We start from the raw sequence: 20,577 nt of genomic DNA, 5'->3' as shown, positions 1-20,577 counted from the left end.
ATCATAGAGTGTGTGAGTCGTCTCGGGATCCAAGATTGATCGTAAGAGTTCTTGACAATCAAGGCCATGTTTGCCTAAGTCTCTTACATCACTTGGTGAAGACAAGTGTTTAGTATAATACTTTTTATTTTTAATCTTTTGCACTTTTTATTTGGTTTTGTATTAATGACTTTAATAACTAGTTGCTTATGTTGAAGGTGATCTTTCCTTATCGTTTGTCCGTGGTGTCTTGGCATTATTTTACTGTCTATATAAAATAAAAGATTTTCACCATTCATATCTCCACGGTCTATATGGAGGTATGTTGGCTACCTGGTCGGGGGTTAAGGGAACGGTTTGGTAAGGGTCTTGCCCTTGTTCAGCGTTTAGAGGTCCTGCAAGGGACCTGGGTCAAATTTAGTAGGATCTATTTCAATGCCCATAGGTATTGGATGGCGGGGATCCAAACTCTTTGACCCCTCATAAGTTAACTACTATTAATACTATAACCCGGCTATTTAGGACTGTATCCCTGCTGACTCAGACTACTTAGTCGAGGGCAACGTCACCTCCAAAAGAGGGGCCTACCATAATTTGCATTAATAACTTAATTCATTATCTTTCAATAATCCGACCCTTTAGGATTGTATCCTTGCTGACTCAAACTACTGGGTTGAGGGTAACGTCGCCTTCAAAAGAGGGGCCTACTACAATAACTAAGATAATCTCTTAAACAAGTGCAAAAGTGCGAAAATAATCAAAGGTTATACCAATACACGAGTCAGATCCAAGTGATTCATCTTGTCTATCTGTTTTTACTTTTATTTTTATTTTTCAGCATTTAGTTAGTTTTTATTTTCTTAGTTTATAAATCTTTTCTAACATTTTGATTTGGTTAGACGTTGAGGATAAACCGGTACTAAAAGCTCTTGTGTCCTTGGACGACCTTGGTATCTTACCAACACTATACTACGTCCACGATGGGTGCACTTGCCCATATGTGTGTTTAGTGTTAGTAAATATCGTGTTTTATAAATTTAAAACTTGGCTAAAAGTGTAAAAAGGGCTTAAAATATACATCTAAATTATATTATACTACACACGCATCACACATAAACACATAAGCACGTAGGGCACAGAACCACAGAAGCACATACACATGTAGTCGCAGAGGCAGTCAGAATACAGAAACCTATCATTCAAAGTCCGTGATCGTTTGAATATAGCGATCGCATTTGGTATAGCGATTTGCATAGCATAAGCGTGTAGTATAGCGAGCAACATAACGTACGGTGGTTCCTTATAGTGGTAGCGATTTGTTAACGTTTTGAGGTAGAAATGCAGTGCGAGTCGCGCGTGTCGATCGATGTGAAAGCAAAAATTGAATAAGTCTCCAAGATTTAAACACATAAGCAGGTAAATACACATAAAACATATAAAATCGACGAATCATCAGAGTCAGCAGTTGCGGGCTCAGAATCGAAACACATAGAAATCGAGAAATAGATTGTCTGCGGCTATTAGACATTGACTATCCAAAGTGATTCGACTATTCTTAAGGACTTGTTGTACACATTTTGACCTTCAGGATCGTGCTTCTGCCTCGATTCTTGGGTGTTTGGCACGCATCCCCTTAGTCATATCGTGCCTTCAGGTCGTTGGAGTCCGTCGAGACTTTGGTGAGAGTTTTGGAAAATCAAATAAAAGTCGGAACAAGTCGTCAAGGTTAGGGTTCCACCCCTAGCTTAACAACTTCTTTCCTATTTTTAGTAAAATAGAGACGGAATCCGCGCTAAAGTATGGATTTCACTCCTGGTTCAACGCGAATTCTCGCGTTTTATAGATAAGTACAGATCTAACAAGCAATTTAATCAAGAGTTTGCGGTTTTCACACCTAATCTCGACCTAATCGCTTATTCATAACTGAAAATTCGAGTGTAGTGATAGTGTAACGTAGGCGAGGATAGTGAAGAATAGCAGTAATCTCATACATAATCCTTACTGGACATGCACGAGTCGGTCTATTGGGTCCTAACTATAGACTAGGTCTCTAAGACATCGACCCGGACTAGGTCGAGTCTTGCCTAATTCCCTATAGTTATGGCTCTGATACCAATCCGTCACACCCCAACCGATGGCGGAAACATCGGGGCGCGGCACTGAGCGAAACAAATTGTCCAGAAGTTTCCATAACAATTATATTTACCAAATATTTTAAGTAACACGTCCCATACCATGTCATATAAGATAATATAATTAATACAGTACAAATCTAGGCAAATTGTTCTGTTCTGACAACTTAGGTTTCATTAGTACAGACAACTATTTGTTGGTCTCTAAGACTCTTTCCTAACCTTGATTTCCAAGCAAATAGACACCTTAAGCACCTGTCACATACGTTAAAATAAAGTCAATACACATAGTGTAAAGGCGAGCATACAAGTTTGATAATAGCATATAGAGTTAGAAATAGTTTACGCATAACCAACACGTACACTGAGTAAAATGAAGCATGTTAGTTATCGACATGAACCTATCGATACCAATGACTGCGGGTTGACTGCCCAAGGCAGTTCGATCACCACTGTAATCCATGCAAATAATTGTCCTTAACAACCCCCGAGTGAACGGGTTCTGAGTCCAAACTATAGTACTATCTTTGCTAAGGCAAGTAGACATCATTCCATGTGTAAACATAACAAACAAGCATTCATTAAGTCACGTATAACATGCGGTAACGGTTAGCGTTACAAGTATTGCGTAGTGTGTTCATGTGATTTAGAATAAGCAATGTATGTAACACCCAAAAGTGCGAAAGCAAAAAAAAAAGGATCGAGTATACTCACAGCGGTTGATGGATTGAAGGGAGCGCTTGAGAGTAGGGTTAGCCTGAATAGTTTGATAGCATAATGATAAGTGACGCGTAAAACGAAAACAAGTGTTGGTGGGTCGAACAGCTGGTCGATCGGATAGCTAATCGTGCAAGTGACAATCCGTTCGGATGACTGTCCGGTCGGATGGCCGTTCGAGTGGATTGTTTCTTTCTTTAGGAAGGATGTGTTCATGTATGATGGTTTGGCTTTTGAAGTTTTTGTTGTAGCATTTGAAAACATTGAAGTGTCTCTACCTTTCAGGTCGGTCGATCGGACGGTCGTTCGATCGGCGGGCAACCCGTTTGGTAGGGCACCTCAGTGAGAGCAAATTCACAGCAGGTTGTCACTCGATCGGATAGTAGTTCGATCGGGTGGCATTGCTAGTGCATTGAACATGTTGAAAATTGTCAAGTGTTGAAGTTTAATTGTCACATGTTCTAGCGGTTAACCCGATCGGATGGTAGTTTGATCGGACAACAACACGTTCAACGATCAGACTTCAAGTGTTGGTGAATAGTTTAAGTGTTGGACCCAAGGTGCAAGTCGTTCGGTTTGGCCAGTCGGTTGGATTGGCTTTTCGATCGGACAGCAGTCCGATCGGACGGCACTCCGTCCTGGTCGACCTGTTCGTCTTACACTTGGTTGTTTTGATGGTTTGTCATTTTTATCGAGGTGTTGTGATATCACGCCAAACAACAGAAACTTTGTCAATACTTGGTTCCCCTGATCGGACAGGAATCACCCACATCCGATTAGTGAACCGTTCGGGACGGTGTTTCACGTTTAACCCGAAATCGGTGAACCTCGTGGATAGAACCCGGATCTCGAGCCACACAACCACTAGAACGAGTAGTAGGTCGAAGTCCAGCTCCGTTTCTATCGGTTTTGAAGGCATTGAGTGTAAAAGAGTTGAAAGAAAGTTAGAAAAACCATCTTTCAATCCTTTTCATGGTGAAGATGTCTAGATCTATGAAAGATCTTTGTTAATTTATGTGGAAATCGGTTAGATCCAAGTTATTCTTGGTGGATTGAGGTCAAAGCATGAAGTTCTTCAAGAACACATGATGACGTCATCCTAGAACACCTTGAATCTTGATGAATTCACGGTTAAAAGTTAAGATTCAAAAGATAGAAATGTGTAGGAGTGCGTGTAGATTAAGGAAGTACAAGATTTAGGACGAGATCTTACCGGATTTGAGAGAAATCTGAAGAAAAGTGAGGAGAATGCGCTGGTCGGATAGAGAGTTGCCAAAAGTGGAAAGTGTGAAAGTGACAGGAGGTATTTATAGAGTTCCCAAAGTGGAAAGGGCTGGTCGATCGGCCAGGCAGCTCGATCGGACAGCCTGTCCGATCGGACGGCAGTCCGAGCGGACGGCTGGTCGATCGGCTGGTTGCCTGATCGATCGGTCGCCTGATTCGAGTGTTCGGTGCGACGAGTTTTGCCGTTTCGATTTCGATTGCGAGCGTTGCGATGCGATAGGGTTTCCTAGTCAAATTACTTTTAATCCCAACTACTCATATCCCGCGCTATCTCTTCTCCATCAATTATCATACTGTATCAACATACAATCATCCTTATTTCGTATTCGTTTTGCGTTTGCGATTCGAATGCGATTGAGTTCGATTGCGTTTCGATTGATTACCACTCATAACATAAATAAACATGCACAAGTAACACATAAGGCACACACACACGTATAACAATAACCAAAATGCGTAATTCGAGTTGTGAGCGCGATGTTGATTAGATTAGTTCGATTAGCGTTTAGTTGACTTTATCGCATTGTTACTTCCTATTGTTCACAAGCGTAAGGCGATTCATAGCGATAAGTATACATCGATTACTGCGATTCTTTATAGATACTCCACATAATACAACTAAAGCGAAAATAAAATAGATGTCACACCCTGGCTTTTGCAGAAGCATGGATTATTTTGGTGTGACTTCTTAATACCATAGCAACAATCATAACAATGCTATATGATAAAACACAAGATGTTCATCCATTCATTAGGTTAAAACAAAATACCACAACGACATTGTTTGAAAATGTTAACACATAAAGTAAGTTACAACCATGACATGATTAACAGAGTTCACAATGACTCATCAAAAGCACGTAAATAAAAACCCAAGTTTAGAATTGTGCATCCCGTCCAGGAAAGGGATCCACCTCCTAAACTCGACGACTCGGATGACATCTTTATGCACTACGCAGCCTTGACACAACACATACTCCGCCAGATCCACTAATTTCCTGAAATACATGTAATTTGAAAAATCAACAAAAGTTGAGCGAGTTCATGTGTATGTAAGTGTGTAAAACCTTTAAAAATATGTCTGTAAGTATGAAAATCCCTGGTATGTAGCAATTCAGGAAAAACTGTCACCAATGGGTTGAAAAACCAATGGTATGTGTGAAAATGGTGCAGGAAGACTCAAACCTAGCAAATTTGTCTCTGGTATGAAGACATAGTCACCACTATGGGCCGCCCCGGCCTCACGGGTGTGGGCTCGCTACACCCAAATAGATCTATCACTCATGTCCCTTGGTCCTACAATGAGGATGAATGGCCTTAAGTGTCATGCCCACCACTCACATGATCGCGTAGTAAAAACCCTCCCTAACCTAACCATACCATGTAAATAAATGTCTGTAATAATTGTAGCATGTATTTCACCCCCGAAGTATAAAACTGAAAACAGTTAAGAGAAAAGGGGGACATGAACTCACTGAAGTGCGTCTCTTGTATCGTAACGTCAATCTCAAACTTGATCAGCTACCCGGCGACCTACAACGTACTAATGTCTTTTAGACGAACGGGTCGTGCCTTGGTTTAGGGTTTAATGTTTTGAATTGCGTTACTTTGACATTATCCCAAGTTTGTGACTACTTGTTAAAATAATAATAATTATTTTAACTTAAATTTTGTTTTTAGGAATAATAGTTAGGCAACTATTTTCGTATCCACACTTCTCAAGTATCTTATATGTATATTTCCTTCCCAAGGATGGGGGTATTTATACATGTACATTTGTAATTCCGAAAAATATATTTTTAGTCCCATTTAGAAAAATATATTTAAATTATTCGTCTAAAACATCTTAATTCAAAATATATATATTTTTCCCCAAAAATATTATATTTTACTTCATAAATTTTCCAAAATAATATTTTACCAAAAATGTACGTGTAAGAGTATTTTCTGAAATATCACATAAGTTACGTTTTAGCGTTTCGTATTGCAATAACAATTGCGTAACTTAAATATTTATTTCGTGAGAGTTTTGGTATTATTTTGGAGTCGTAATTTCATGATATTTATAAGTTACGTTATTTTATCCTAAAAATAATATAACTAGTTCACAAGATAAACAAATAATATACAAAAGTTTTAGTATAAAATATATATTCTAGATATATATTTATCAAATTTTATTTACGGAAATCAACCTCCGGCACTTGGTATTTTTGTAATAAAAATCATGGCGAAGTTTATTTTGAAAACAAGGTTAAAAAATATGTTTGTAAACACTTGCTAGAAAAATATTTTCTAAGTGTTGGAATTTTAGAAAAATTTCGCCAGAGTTTCCTTTGTAGATGGAGGTGTCCATGCTTACTCGCATATCATTTTCTTTTCAAAAATTCATTCAAACAATTCTCAATCAACAATATACAACCTCTATTTACCAAACTTGCCAAAAAAAAAGCATAAACTATAAACTCATGAACTCGAAAATTTATAAAAGTATGTAGTAACTTACTAGCATACTTAGTAAGTCTTGTTATCTTTTAAAATGTGATTAGTTCTTTAAAAACTATATTTTTAAAGAGTTTAAGTATTTACAACTTCCAACCATATTTTCTAAAAATATTTCTTTGTGAACTTTTCTTAATACACAAGTGTTTCTACCCTTGTTTCTTCACTAAAAATGTGATTAGTTTATGTAAGATCCAAGTTTTAATGAAACTTATATTTTTCACTTGGTTCTTTTGAAAAACCACTCATGGATCTTTAGATCCACATGATTATAACCTACTTTGATCTTTATTTTTCAAGAAACCATCCATTTATTCAAGTTCATGGTTTATGTGTGGATGATTCCATCACCCTACAACATCCCTATTTTCTCCTCTTGCTAGATCATGTTTTTAATCATGATCTAGTAAGACCATATGATGATCCATATCAACTACATGAGTAAACAATAACCAACAAGCATCACAACACATGAATATCATGATTTCTTAATCATTTCAACAATACTTCATCACCAAGTTAGTTTATGTTCAAGACTTTGTTTATGGCCTTTAGTGTTTCTTGAGATTTCATCATACTTTAACTATTAACCATCAAAAACATGAAGTGGATGAAGATTCAAGAGACTTACCACTAGCTCAAGGCTAGGGGAGTTCAAGTGAAGAAATGTGGTGGGTAAAAGAAGATAAGAGAGGTCCTTGAGTTTCCGAACACTCCGAGCTTAGTTGTATGCACTCTATCACCTTTGGATCACTAGAGATTGCATGAAATGAAACTTGAAGATGATGATGGTGGTGGTGGTGCTCTCGGCCGAGCAAGAGGGAGAGAAGGAGAGTTTTTATGGTGTTGTTTGATGTGTGAAGATAAGAATGGTGATCTAGTGGTTAATATTTATAAATCCCCAACACTTAATTATCCATTAGATAACATGTCCCATAAGTACATTGCATATATAATAAACAAATGAAGGAAAATCAAGGGTGGGGTACACTCTTGAAACCGTAAGAAGAGTGCGGGGGGGGGGTGCTTGGTTGGGTTTCAACTATTAGTTAGTGATTTAGTTGGAAATCAAGTGATTAGTTAGTGTCTTATGGTATGTTATGAAATATATAGTGTGTTAGGGTGTTCGGGGACCCTAACTAGCTTAGAAAAATAAAAACAATGCTTCTAGCATTATTTTGGTATTCCGGGTAATGTCCGGTTGTTCGGTATGATACTGTCCCGTTAAAGTGCTTAATTAATCCGTAATGTGTCTTTTATAATACTTTTTGTGTCACAATTAATTCCCGGCACTTAGGAAAGCATACAGGACCATTTTGCCATATTTTTGCAAGTAACTAGCATGATTAAATGTTGAATTTTGTTTAAAAGTGCAGAATTTTGCAGTCAAAGTGTGTTTTAGGCACTTCCCGGCACTATAACTATCACCTAGTGATACAGTTTTATGGTCCTCACTTCCCTACACTCCCTACTAGTGTAGTACCCTGTCTCTGGCTCATACTGGCCTCAAAAACATTGTCTGTCTAGGTGCTGGCATTGTCAGCATGTTTTCTGGGTTATCAGCTCAGTGTGCTAACTGTGCTTTGTACATCAAGTTTGTCACTAGAGTTTGTGTGAAATAAATGATGTGACAGTATGAAATGTGATGCATGTGTATGTATGATACATAAATCATAAAGCAGTTTAAATTGTCAGTTGAAATCAAGCACAGTCATTAAGCACAAATTAAATATTAATTAATTGTACGGATACCTGTAATTGTGAGGGTTATCACAATAGACTCATCTACGAGTCAAAGAAGTCAAAACAGGAATTGAGCAAGGAGAGACAGATTGCAATTAGCAATCTTTTCTTCCTTTGACTCCAATCTTGACTTTGACTTTGACTTCCGAAACACGGGGTGTTACATAAAGAGAGAAAAGGGTGGGTGGACTGATGGTGGCGGTGGTAGCAACGTGGGGGCAATGGAGAAAGGGGTGGTGTTCGGTGGTGGGAGGATTTGGTGAGTTGTGAGTGATGGTGTTAAGTAGTGGAGTGGGGGGGGGGTGCCAGAACTGGTGGTGGCTGAGGAGTTGAAGCTGAGGCTTTGGAGGACGTCGGAGAGATCATCGCCGGTGATGAAGATGAAGATGAGGCTTTGAGGGGTTGAAGATGATGATGATTTGATTTTATTATTGAATTTGGGGATATATATTGTCTGTATATATACATACACATATTGTTGTATATAATTGTCCACCTCATCATTACACCTTATCAAAAACAAGCCACATCATCAAAAACAAGCCACGTCATCAAAAAATGGCCACGTCAGCAAAAAAAAAAACTAACCAAGTTAGTGCAAAGTTAACAGGGTGGTGCCAGCACAAACTAAAAGTAAAGTTGGGGGGTGCCGGGTGTCAAAGTGTTAGTTGCCGGTGGCAACGACCAAAGACCGATAGTTAAGTGTGATAAAATCCAATAACCTTTTAGATAGAGATAAACAAGTATGCCAAAAAAAAAAAAAAAAACTAAAAAGTCACCAGTAAAAAAAATCATTTTAGTGGTAGCAATATTTTGATTAAATATTTACCGTAGATGTTAGTCGTATTCATAAATGAACATAAAGTGAGTCGATTCAAACACGACAAGATTTTAACTAGGTCGGACACGACACAACATGGTTTAAGTGGGTAATCATGTGGGTTTGATATTGAAAACAATTTAGAATTAATTTCATGTATACATTTACAAACATGAAAAATTTCATATATACTCAACAAAATTTAAAAATATCATATATGCCCATAACAAAATAGTTAAAATATCAAATATACCAAATCTAAAAAAAACAATCTCATTAATAATCATTTTACCCTTATTTTGTAACTTCAAATTTTCATATATGCTCATCTTTTAACTTCATATTTTTTATAACAAATTTTAAGCTTAAATTTATTTTTACTCATTTTTATTTTCATAAACCATATTATTCATCATATATAATATTTAAGCTAAATAAATTAAACTAGAAATAAGTAAATATAATATTTAAATTTAAAGGTCATATATGAGATCTCAAAGTTTTAGAAAAATAATGGTAAAATTGTCATTTATTAAATTGTTTTTATAGAATTGGGTATATATGATATTTCAACTACTTTGAAAGGGTATATATGATATTTATAATTTTACAAAGGAGTTAATTGCCAAAATCGTCCCTAAGGTTTGGGCACGTTTGCCATTTTTGTCCAAAATGACACTTTTGTACCAAATTGCCCCCAACGTTTGTAACTTTTTGTCATTTTCATCCAAACCACTAACTTAGTTTATTTTTTCTGTTAAGTTGAGGACATTTGGATGAAACTGTCAAATATAAAACTACTGGGATGATTTTGGCAATTTACTCAAATCCTTTTTAATTTCTTTTGTTTAATTATTTTTGTTACATATATAATAAAAAAGAATATACATGGAGCTTTTAGAAAAAAAAAATAATAGTTTTGTCACATAATTTTTATAAATTTTCATCCAAATCACTAACTCAGTTTATTTTTTCTGTTAAGGTGAAGGATGTTTTAAATCTTATAAATTAAGACAGAAATTAATTTACAGCTTCTTTATATAAATCAGTTTTATAAAGAGAAAAAGCCATTGGTGTGCAACACATAACGATCGATTACAACTTTTAGTATTTATCAATTGTAGAGATAAAAAAATTGTAAAACATTACATATTTTTTAAACGTGTTGAGCACCTAGGAAATATGTTGGTAGAAATAAAATATTTATTTAATTAAGATTATGAGGGTAACTAACTATACTTATTCTAAGTGGCTTGAGTAAAGAAACTTTTGGTTCATAGCATTATAATTACAATTTGGTGGGTAATTTTAAGGTTTGGTAACGATACGTTATTTGATAGGCGCGGGGGGGGGGGGGGGGCACTGGCTTCTGTTTTTCCTTAGGAGCGAATTTAAAAGAGTAGAAGATGAATTACAAACTTGGTACATATGATAAGATTTTTTTATTTGACTTTTTCCAATAAGGTCACCAGCATTTTAGTTTTATAAAATTTTGAGGTTTAAGTAGATTTTATTTTTATAAAACTAATTTATATAAAAAATTAGAAATTAATTTCTGTCTTAGTTTACAAACATCCTTCGCCTTGATAGAAAAATTAACTTAGTTAGTGGTTGGATGAAAATTTATAAAAATTATGTGACAAAGCTATTATTTTTTCATATAAAAATTGCATGTATATTCTTTTTTATTATATATGTAAGAAAATTAATTAAATAAAAGAAATTTAAAAGAGTTTGAGTAAATTGCCAAAATCGTCCCTATGGTTTTATATTTGCCAGTTTCATCCAAATATCCTCAACTTAACAGAAAAAATAAACTAAGTTAGTGGTTTGGATGAAAATGGCAAAAAGTTACAAACGTTGGGGGCAATTTGGTACAAAAGTGTCATTTTGGACGAAAATGGCAAACCTGCCCAAACCTTAAGGACGATTTTGGCAATTAAAATTTTCATATATGCTCATCTTTTAACTTCATATTTTTTTTATAACAAATTTTAAGCTTAAATTTATTTTTACTCATTTTTATTTTCATAAACCATATTATTCTTCATATATATTATTTAAGCTAAATAAATTAAACTAGAAATAATTAAATATAATATTTAAATTTAAAGGTCATATATGAGATCTCAAAGTTTTAGAAAAATAATGGTAAAATTGTCATTTATTAAATTGTTTTTATAGAATTGGGTATATATGATATTTCAACTACTTTGAAAGGGTATATATGATATTTATCATTTTACAAAGCTATATATGATATTTTGCAAGTTCGTAGGATATATATAAAATTCTCTTTTTTTATAAACACTCATTTGCATACCCTTTTGAAGATTATTACCACCTTTTCACATTTTATTTACTTTTGAGTAGATTACAAAGATAGTTACTATGATTTGGATCAAATTTTAAAATTCTTTAGTTTTTTTTTTTTATTTGGCCCTTGTGTTTCTTATTCTGTTCCACTGGTGGTTCAAATGGCTAATATGTTTTTTTTTCTTTTTTAACTGATGTAAAGTTACATCTTTACTATAGGTATTAAAAAATTCAAAATTAAAACCAAATCAAATGAATCATCCGTATCTATTATCTATATTAAAACAAAACACTTTGGTGCCACTTGGCATTATCTTAATCCTATTAGTGCCACCTGTCATCTTAATATTACTCACAATTCTCATTTGAGCGGCAATACGTGCATTCACTTCCTATGCTTCTCTTTCATTGTCTTTTATTTGGGCGGCAATTCCTTTTCCTCATTCCTCCGCCATTTTGTTCCTTTCATACGGTCTCTCTCCAATCAGTTCTAGCTTTCCAAAATTATGCAATCGTTTCCTTTCTCAAATTTATTTCTAATAGAAAACCCTAAATGTTTTGCATCAACTACAATCAACAAAATAACTCATTGGATTTCTCTCTGCGCGTTTCGTTATTTCAAATTCTTCTTCAGTCGGTAATTGTTTCAGAAGAATCCATCATATATTCTACCTCTTTGTGCACTCTAATTCGTTAATCGCATGTTTTGTATATGGTTGGTAACTTGGTAGAAGGGGAGAGATGCAATTGGGTATTTCAACATCTTCTTCAATCGGTAGTTACATTTGTTTTAGAGAGTGTTTTGCAGAGAGATACTTTGGCTAGAGATGCTTTGCAGAGAGTATAGATGGATTCATCGCTGTGGTGGCTAGAGATGCTTTGCAGAGAGATGATGTTAAACATCTAGGGTTTGGGAGTATAGATGGATTCATCACAGTATGTTTGTTCTCCTTTGATCAAGGTAATTTCGTTTCCATTTTTACAAAATTAGGGCTAATTTTAACACTACCAAGTTAAAGGTTATCATAGTATGTTTGTTCTTGTGGTATCTACCCAGTTCTGTTCTTTCGAGTGGTAAATCATTTGTGGGTGTTTGTGTTTTCTATTCGTCTAATGTGTAGATTGATTTTATGTCGGTAGATTTTTTTTCAATGATTTTGTGGCATGCTGTTATTGATTTTATGATGATGAAATTGGGTATTGTTCATAAGCATTTTATTTATTCAGGATTAACAGTTTGAATATAATGTAATGTATTACAGTATTAGTCAGTGTATATTTCAAATTTTGAAGTGTTTACGTGTAATATTTCATCTAGCATACAGATTGTTTAATCCAATAATATGTAGTGTATATCAGTTTCAGAGAGAGATAGAACATACTTGATCGCCGGTGAAGGACCTCTGACCAACGAATGTAATCTTCAAACTCAAATCTCCGCCATGGTAATCTTCAAATTCTCTCACTTCACTATATTATCGTTAAATTCACAATCTTATATTCTATTTTCATATGTGTTGATGTTCTAAATTGAAGGTTTTTGGTGCGGAGTTTGGTAGCAAATGAAGAGTTTTTACATGATCTTTACATGTTTGGCAGATCAAATCCTTTACAGGCGACTTCTCAAGCTGAGTTTTTCCAGTAGTTATGTGAAGTGCACAATGGTGTTAACATGAGGTAATTAATATATCTTCTACTAAATTCATTTGGTTCGGTTCAGCATTTAACTTAGACTAAAAGGCACTCAGCATGTTTTTTAGCTGGTTCATCATCTTGCACTAGATGTTCTTTAAATGATCATAGGCACTTATGATAACAATTTTTGTTTGCATGAATACCACATTGAATGAGTTTTGATAGCAGTTTTTGTTTGCTTGAATACCGTTCCGTACTCTCTTCCATTAATAAAAAAATTGGAGAAAATCAGTTTTTAATTTTTGTAGTCATATCTCCTACCGGCATTAATGCTTGCGGTTAGTTTTGTGGAAGTTCAGATGCGATGGATGCTTTTAAGCGTTTGCAAATGAGAAATGTGACGTTTGGTCAGCCCGCTAAGGTTTCTTTTGCAGATTCCTTCATCGACCCTGGTGATGAGGTCATGGCCCAGGTAATTGATAGGTCCGCTAAAGTTTCTTATGTCTTTCAACTGATCAAGAATTTCAAGTGGGCCTCTTTTTTAGCTGTCATACATGTAACATAATGTTGTTAACGGAGACAAATGAATGGAGTTAAAGGAGTAGGATGAAAATGACAAGATTTCGAATCTTTTTGATCCAGATGCAAAAAAAACCAACATTTGAACAAAAGTTGGAAAAGTAGCCAAATCTCAGGGACGAAAATGACATTTTACTCAAAAACTAAATAAAAATGATGTAAACCAATGAAAATAAGATGATTTGTTTTTACATACTTATTTGCTTCCAGTTGAGAACATAAACTTTTTTTTTAGTAGTGGTAAAAAACCAAACCCATCAGTTTCCATGACATATTGCACCATGTGCTTATACACTTGTAGTCTTGTACTTTAGTTCTAGACAAATGCATTAAACTAAAACATCATTTGATGCATGTGATACATGCACCTATATGCCCTACATGATGCATTTTCCTAAGACATATATACGCATCCCATACATACTTATATTCACTGGTTTGATGCAGTGGTTTGGAAAGCTGTGGGGTTAGCCTTCAACTGCACCTTCCTTCTCTTTGGCTCTGTCATACAGCTCATAGCTTGTGCAAGGTCAGCTTATTTTTCACCATCATCCAAACTATATATTGATGTTATATATTGTGTGACACATCATATATGATCATATGCAGCAATATATACTACATAAATGTCTTTTTACTTTTTGTTTCATACAAATGTTATTTGACTTTGACTGAATCTTATAGTTATATACTAATAGAAGGTTTTCTTTGGAAGGTTTAGTGGTTAGCGTTAGATAGTGGTATAACCGCAAATCATTCAATTTAGTTTCTTATTATTTAAAAAAAAGTTTGTTTCATATTTACAATTTAAAAGATTTAAAATCTTCAAGCACTAATGTAGGTGGTTGGAGGTGTTGATGAGCTGATGCCATCGCTTCCATCAGCAACAGGCGTTAAGGTTATATCATATTCACAACTAATTACTCAGGTAATTCAATATTTTTTTCTTTTGACAAAAGCTTGATTTCCGCCTTTTGATTACTAATTTCTCCGTCGAATAAATCAGTGCTTTTTTAGGGTACTAGCAACCATTACCCCTTTTGTCCACCAAAACCGGAGGATGTTGCTACAATATGCTATACAAGTGGTACAACTGGGACACCAAAGGTTTGTCACTTATACTCTACGGTTAATACCAATACTATAAAAAACCAGTATACTAACTTAATACCAGCATACAACCCATACCTCGACCACAACCCTTCATTTTAATCTGCATTAACATCAGATTTATCTAACTCAATACCCTTCACATACTCATTTCGTACTGTTCTCGACATATTTTAGGCCTGGGTGTTGAAATGGCTATGGCCATCTGCATCGAGCCGTGTCAAAGATGGAACAACCTTTTCTACTATTCGGGATATAGCTTATAATAACCTGTTCACATCATATCTAACTTTTGATCATGGAGGTAAATAGGAAAGCAGTGAGATTAATCGTGTTGTTTCTGTACATGTTCGTAGAAAGGTGTTTTGAGTTGGTTTTGTTGTTTTGGGTTTCGTATCATGTAGCAGTTTAGATCTAGATTGTTTGTTTTGTAATTAGAATTTGCTAAATTGTGTTGTTAGATGACTTAATAAACAACAAAAGCAGGGAAGAAAAAACTTTTGACTATTTTTATTGGATGTTATAATATTTAATGTGGTATTGTCTCTATCTCAAATGATGTTTGTACCTTAAAACTGGTACTTATTAATATGTTAGATATGATTCGATAAGTTAAACTATTTAAGTTTGTTTGTTTTTTTTATAATAACAGTTTATGGGAGTTTATGGGGCTTTATGCACTATGTACCACTTTGGTTGACTTTGAGCCATTCTAAGTAAACGGGTCAAAATGACCAACTTTACTAAATTCCAAGTATTGCTAAACTAAATTCAAAGCAATTATATTGTTAGACTAAGTTGTTCCACACATATGTTTATATGGCAACTATCACTCAACTCATGTGGTGCTGCTTTGATAAGGGTAGGGTTTTCACTCCTTGAATAATTACCAGACTTTGAACAAATGATGTGTTGGCCTGGTGGTTGCAACGTAAGGTTTAGGTATGAGTCATGATAGTGTTATTGTTGATACATTTTGTGTGGACGCGACTCGGCTCGGTTCGACTCGGCTCGGTACGACTTGGTTTCGACTCGGTTAGGTCCGGCTCAAGCCCGACGTCACGACATTCCTCCGTCGTGCGCCCCAAAGTTCGACACGCGAAGCACGGAACGCCGAAAGCCATTCCCCTTTACACATCACCATGACATCATCATTCACTTCCTATGCCTCTGTCTTGAACGGTTATTTAATTCAAACGATCACTTCAATAAATTAAAGAGATTCATTTGTGTTTAAGTCCACCCGCGAACCTCGCGGGTTCTTAAACTAGTAATTTACTAAAAAAGGTTTAGAAAATACATGTGTTTACAATATACTTCACTCAAACTCATCATAACTATATACATTAACCAAGTGATACATAGAAAGAATTAGCAAATCATTAAAATTGGCGCTTCTTAAGTGAAAGGTTTGCGGAAATTGCAAAGTTACCATCACTTGATAAGTCAACCCATACTCATGAGGACCTTTATCTAAAAAGGGTAATTGCATTGCTAATCTCTCTACAAACATACAAAGAAATGCCCCACAGTCACTTGGTATAGGTTCATGTTCATGGCGAGGTGCTCTAAAAACGGGTTAAAAAGCAACTCATTCCCGCCTACTACACTACCAATAACCCCATGAAGTACTCTAGCTAAGACACATTCTTGTGTAACCCGCCCAACACAAGTATTGAATACACCTACCTCCAATGTATGTGGGTCGAGATGCAAGAGGAACCAATGAGTGAGATGACAACTTATCGGAACACATTTTATATTAAATTACAAAACAAAATATATTCGAATCTTGGATTGTTGGTTAAAAAATAACGAAGAGAACCTAGTCACTTGACTGATACCCCACGATGCACCACATAAGGTACTTTGTCCTGTCAACATACAACACAAGATCATATGCAAGCCTTGGGCATAATTAAGTTTTTATTTCAAAACATGTGGGTACAATCGTCCAATGATGGTTGTATGCTCTACCTAGTTGCAACCTCCCTCACAACAATATTATAATCCAACCGTGGATATATATGTTGTTAGAGACACGTTACAACTATTTTGTCGGTTTATAGTTTCATAATTAAGAATAAAATCATAAAGTATTTTATACTTACTTCGTGTTCAAAATCTCTAGTTCCATAACCATAAGTTTACCTCAAAAGTCCTAACCTAAATATGTAATATAACACTCCTCTCTAGGCTCATACAAGTAGAATCCATGATCAACAATTAGGGTTTAGGCTCACTCTCTTTTAGATCCTTCAAGGTTATATCTTTCAGATTCCACCACCTCTTCATGTTTAGTGGAATGTGCTACCGTATCTTCTAAGACGACGACAAGGACATGAGACAGCCAATTGGCCAAACTCAATCCAAACTCGGTGGTTGCAATGTCGCTCGACCCTACTTTGATGCACTTGGATATTCATTAACCGGATCCATCTTGTGTTTACTAATAATGCTAGAAATGTTTATTACACTTACTATATTAAACAAAAGCATATAGAAATTTCAACAAAAAAGTATTTACTCAGCCATAACTGATTGCAAATTAGGGTCAAAACATAAACAAAGAAATTCAGCAGAACAAACTATATAGTCTATAGAAAACTTGTGAGTGAAATAAATATATAAGATTTCTAGGGAATGAATACATTACAAAGTAACAAAAATAAGTTAAAAATATGTAGAAGAATATAGCTATTTTAAAAATAAATACACAACAACATTTAGACAAAACAAAGCCACTGCATTAAGTATGAAATGGTAATTAGTCATGACATTGTTTGTGCTATTTTTGTAATCTCAACTAAGGTGTCTCATGGTGTTGATACTTTTTAACGGCAATTTTGGATCACTAAAGTATTATTAATTCACCATTTTACCAGCGGAACCACCCGATCATATACAAATAAATACGGAAAAAAACCTCCTTTGTAGGAATCGAACCCAGGACCTTATGGTCTCTAAGGGGTTGTTTGTTTACATCTTAATGAGACTCTTAATGGTTCAGATCTCTTACTGGTTCACCACTTAATAGTTCAGATTGTTTGTTTCGTGATCAGATGTCTGAATGGTTCAGACATTTGCCTCTGAATGGTTAAGATTTATACAAAGTCTGAATAGTTAAGACCTCTAATCTGAATTGGTCAAACATTTGCCTCTGAACGGTTAAGCATTATACAGGCTCTTAATGGTTCAGACCTTTTACTGGTTCAGTACTTAATGGTTCAAACTTCTTAGTGGTTCAGCACTTAACCATTTAGATATTGCCAAACAGCCCATAAGTCTTACCTCACCTCTAAAACACCACTAAACTATAATACCATGAGCCATTTTTATAATTTAATTGTTGATGCAAGATTTTCAAATAATTATTTTTATAATGACATTTTTTTTATAATGACAAATGTCATTAAATAGTTATGTAATCATTGGTTTGGTAAGGGTGAAGGGGGCACCCCTAATGAGGTGAGGGGAAATTTTTTTTAACCCAATCATAAGTTGCCATGTCATTTCCCCTCTATAACTTCTCTCTTATCCAAAAACGTACGGGGTGCACCCCTCTTAGAGGAATTGTTTTTTTATTAAAAAAAAACAAAAACAAAAAATTGATTGGTTGTTACAATCTATGGACCCCACCATCAACTCTCTTCTTGTGCGGTGACTAGTCCCCCAACCACCTCCCCGATTTGGCTACCCGCATGGATGGCGGCACCCATCCCGCACGGCAAACATGGTCCCCGCATCATTTCCCCGAGGGTGCTGCCGACACCCTAATAAACATACTTTATCTTTTATCTGATTTGATAATTACCTTTTTAACGAGCTAATTATTGTTTTTACCTACCGATTTGAGTTATTTTTTAATAATTATAGTTTTTACCTACCGATTTGGGCTATTTTTTTAATAATTTTTTACCTACCGATTTGGGTTATTTTTTAATATAATTTCTAAGTAGACCTTTTGAAATAGAAAATATGTTTCAGTTTTAGTTAACACTTACTTTTAGTTAACTCATACTTTTATGAAATAGAAAATATACAACTTTTAACATATAAGAATTCTAAGTAAATCAACTGAAATCGTCCATCGACCCCTTTGATTAAATAAATACGACTTTCAATTTGATTAAAAACAAAGAGGATTACAGACTAATGGCAGGTAGACGAGCAACAAGTTGCGCCGCTACCCCCTTCTGAATAGCAAACCCTACCCGGCTAAACACAAAATTCTGCCCCTTAACATGCGCGGTGTTACTGCTTACCACCTGCTGAACCCGCTTGAGGAACCGCACCGCGTCAGGGGCGAGAGCGCCAAAAGTATCGAAAGCGAATGGGATGAACACGTGCTGATTCTCGATGCAAGCTTTCTCATGCTTAGCTACTTTGGTCGCCTCTGCCTTAGTTATTGCTTGACCCGCCACAAACCCGTGGTCCCTTAGCCCAACGAGGGGGGACACACATGTCAAATCAACACACGCGTGTTTTCCTCCTTCCGATCCAAAAACAAGAATGTCAGCGGGCCGTAGGGTAGATCTCCCTTCTAATGGATCGGTCAAGAAGTTCACCGGAGCTTCCTTTTTTGCCGAGATCCCTGCCCGCTTAAGGACATCATAAAGCACATCACGAACTAAATCGTGTCGATATTTAAATCCTGGTAATTCTTTGCAATGGATTGCATGCTCCCCAAAAGTATCCAAGCAAGACTTCCGACATACAGGACACGGGTCATCAACCGGGAAAAGTGGTACCATCAGCCGGTACTTGAGGATAGCCCGGTATTCCACAGCCGACATACATTGCCCTCAACGGGAACAACAGACAAGAAATCCTGAGCATGGGGGGCTCGCAAACACTCAAACACGGCTCGCTGCCGCGGAGACAAAGCAAACTTCTCTTCAACTGTCTTGACGATTTCGCCATATAAGGCATTCGCCAGAATTTTCTGGGCTTTAATGGGGGCGGTGTCTTTAATGTAGAAACCGTCGAGATCAAGATCGGGAAGAGAACTATGCAGGTTGTCCAACGCACCCGTGTAATCAGAGTCCAATAACCCACCACCACATTCACGAAGGATGTGGTCTTGAAGAACCCAAGATTGGGCTCTTGAAGCCACAAAAGCATAGGACTTGATTACGATATGTTTTAACCTTTTTAACTTGTTTAGAACTTGATTACAAAATCACCAACGTACTTAATTTATTTAGATAAATGTGTTAAATGAGTTTTATTCTAATTACACGATTTAGATGTGTTTTAGCCTTTTAGCTTTTGGTTACGTTTCTTTTTGCAAGATCAGATATGTGAATTGTGTTGGGTTTAACAATTTAACTAGTCACTATGACGAATATGACATGATTGATACTATGTATACACTCGTGTAATGTAATAAAATTGTGTCTATCATATGACTAGTATAGATTAGGCTATTCGGTATGGGAGAGGGTAGTCTTTGGAGGATGACCCTTCACCTCAGTGCCACATTATAGTCCTTGGAGTATGCCCTATCTCACCTAGTAACTTATTTATTTTTTGGCAATTTTTGACAAACCGACTCCACTTATTAATTCAATTTTCATTCAATTAACTCACCTTCAATTTCCCCCATTAAATCATTCTCCCAATTCAGTTTTCCCCAATAATCATAAACTCAACCCTTTGTCGGTCACAACACCACCCCATTTGCCCCACTGGAGCCCCACCCACAACCCCGTGTCACTTTCTGCGGCAACGGTGACGGTGACGGAGAAGATTCCGAAG

General features: G+C 35.8%; 1 protein-coding gene across 1 annotated transcript; it reads left to right on the top strand.

Moving 5' to 3' along the window:
- Positions 1-13,492: 13,492 nt before the first annotated feature.
- On the top strand, positions 13,493-15,299 carry LOC110927780. Its single transcript, XM_035988100.1, has 5 exons — positions 13,493-13,611; positions 14,155-14,236; positions 14,549-14,635; positions 14,725-14,814; positions 14,995-15,299. Exons 1-5 carry the CDS (start codon positions 13,493-13,495, stop codon positions 15,127-15,129), a joined length of 513 nt encoding a protein of 170 aa, XP_035843993.1. The 3' UTR covers positions 15,130-15,299.
- Positions 15,300-20,577: the final 5,278 nt, after the last annotated feature.

This window comes from Helianthus annuus, chromosome 3, assembly GCF_002127325.2.
Source record: "Helianthus annuus cultivar XRQ/B chromosome 3, HanXRQr2.0-SUNRISE, whole genome shotgun sequence".
Taxonomy (NCBI): Eukaryota; Viridiplantae; Streptophyta; class Magnoliopsida; order Asterales; family Asteraceae; genus Helianthus; species Helianthus annuus.
Note: the sequence above shows the minus strand (reverse complement) of the source record. Positions and strands in the feature narration are given on the sequence as shown.

Bases quoted from the DNA above. Each gene is read 5' to 3' on its own strand.
- LOC110927780 (XM_035988100.1), top strand. From the start codon at position 13,493: ATGGATGCTTTTAAGCGTTTGCAAATGAGAAATGTGACGTTTGGTCAG. The intron at 14,237-14,548 runs GTCAGCTTATTT...GCACTAATGTAG, and splicing joins CAGCTCATAGCTTGTGCAAG to GTGGTTGGAGGTGTTGATGA. The intron at 14,636-14,724 runs GTAATTCAATAT...GTGCTTTTTTAG, and splicing joins ATTCACAACTAATTACTCAG to GGTACTAGCAACCATTACCC.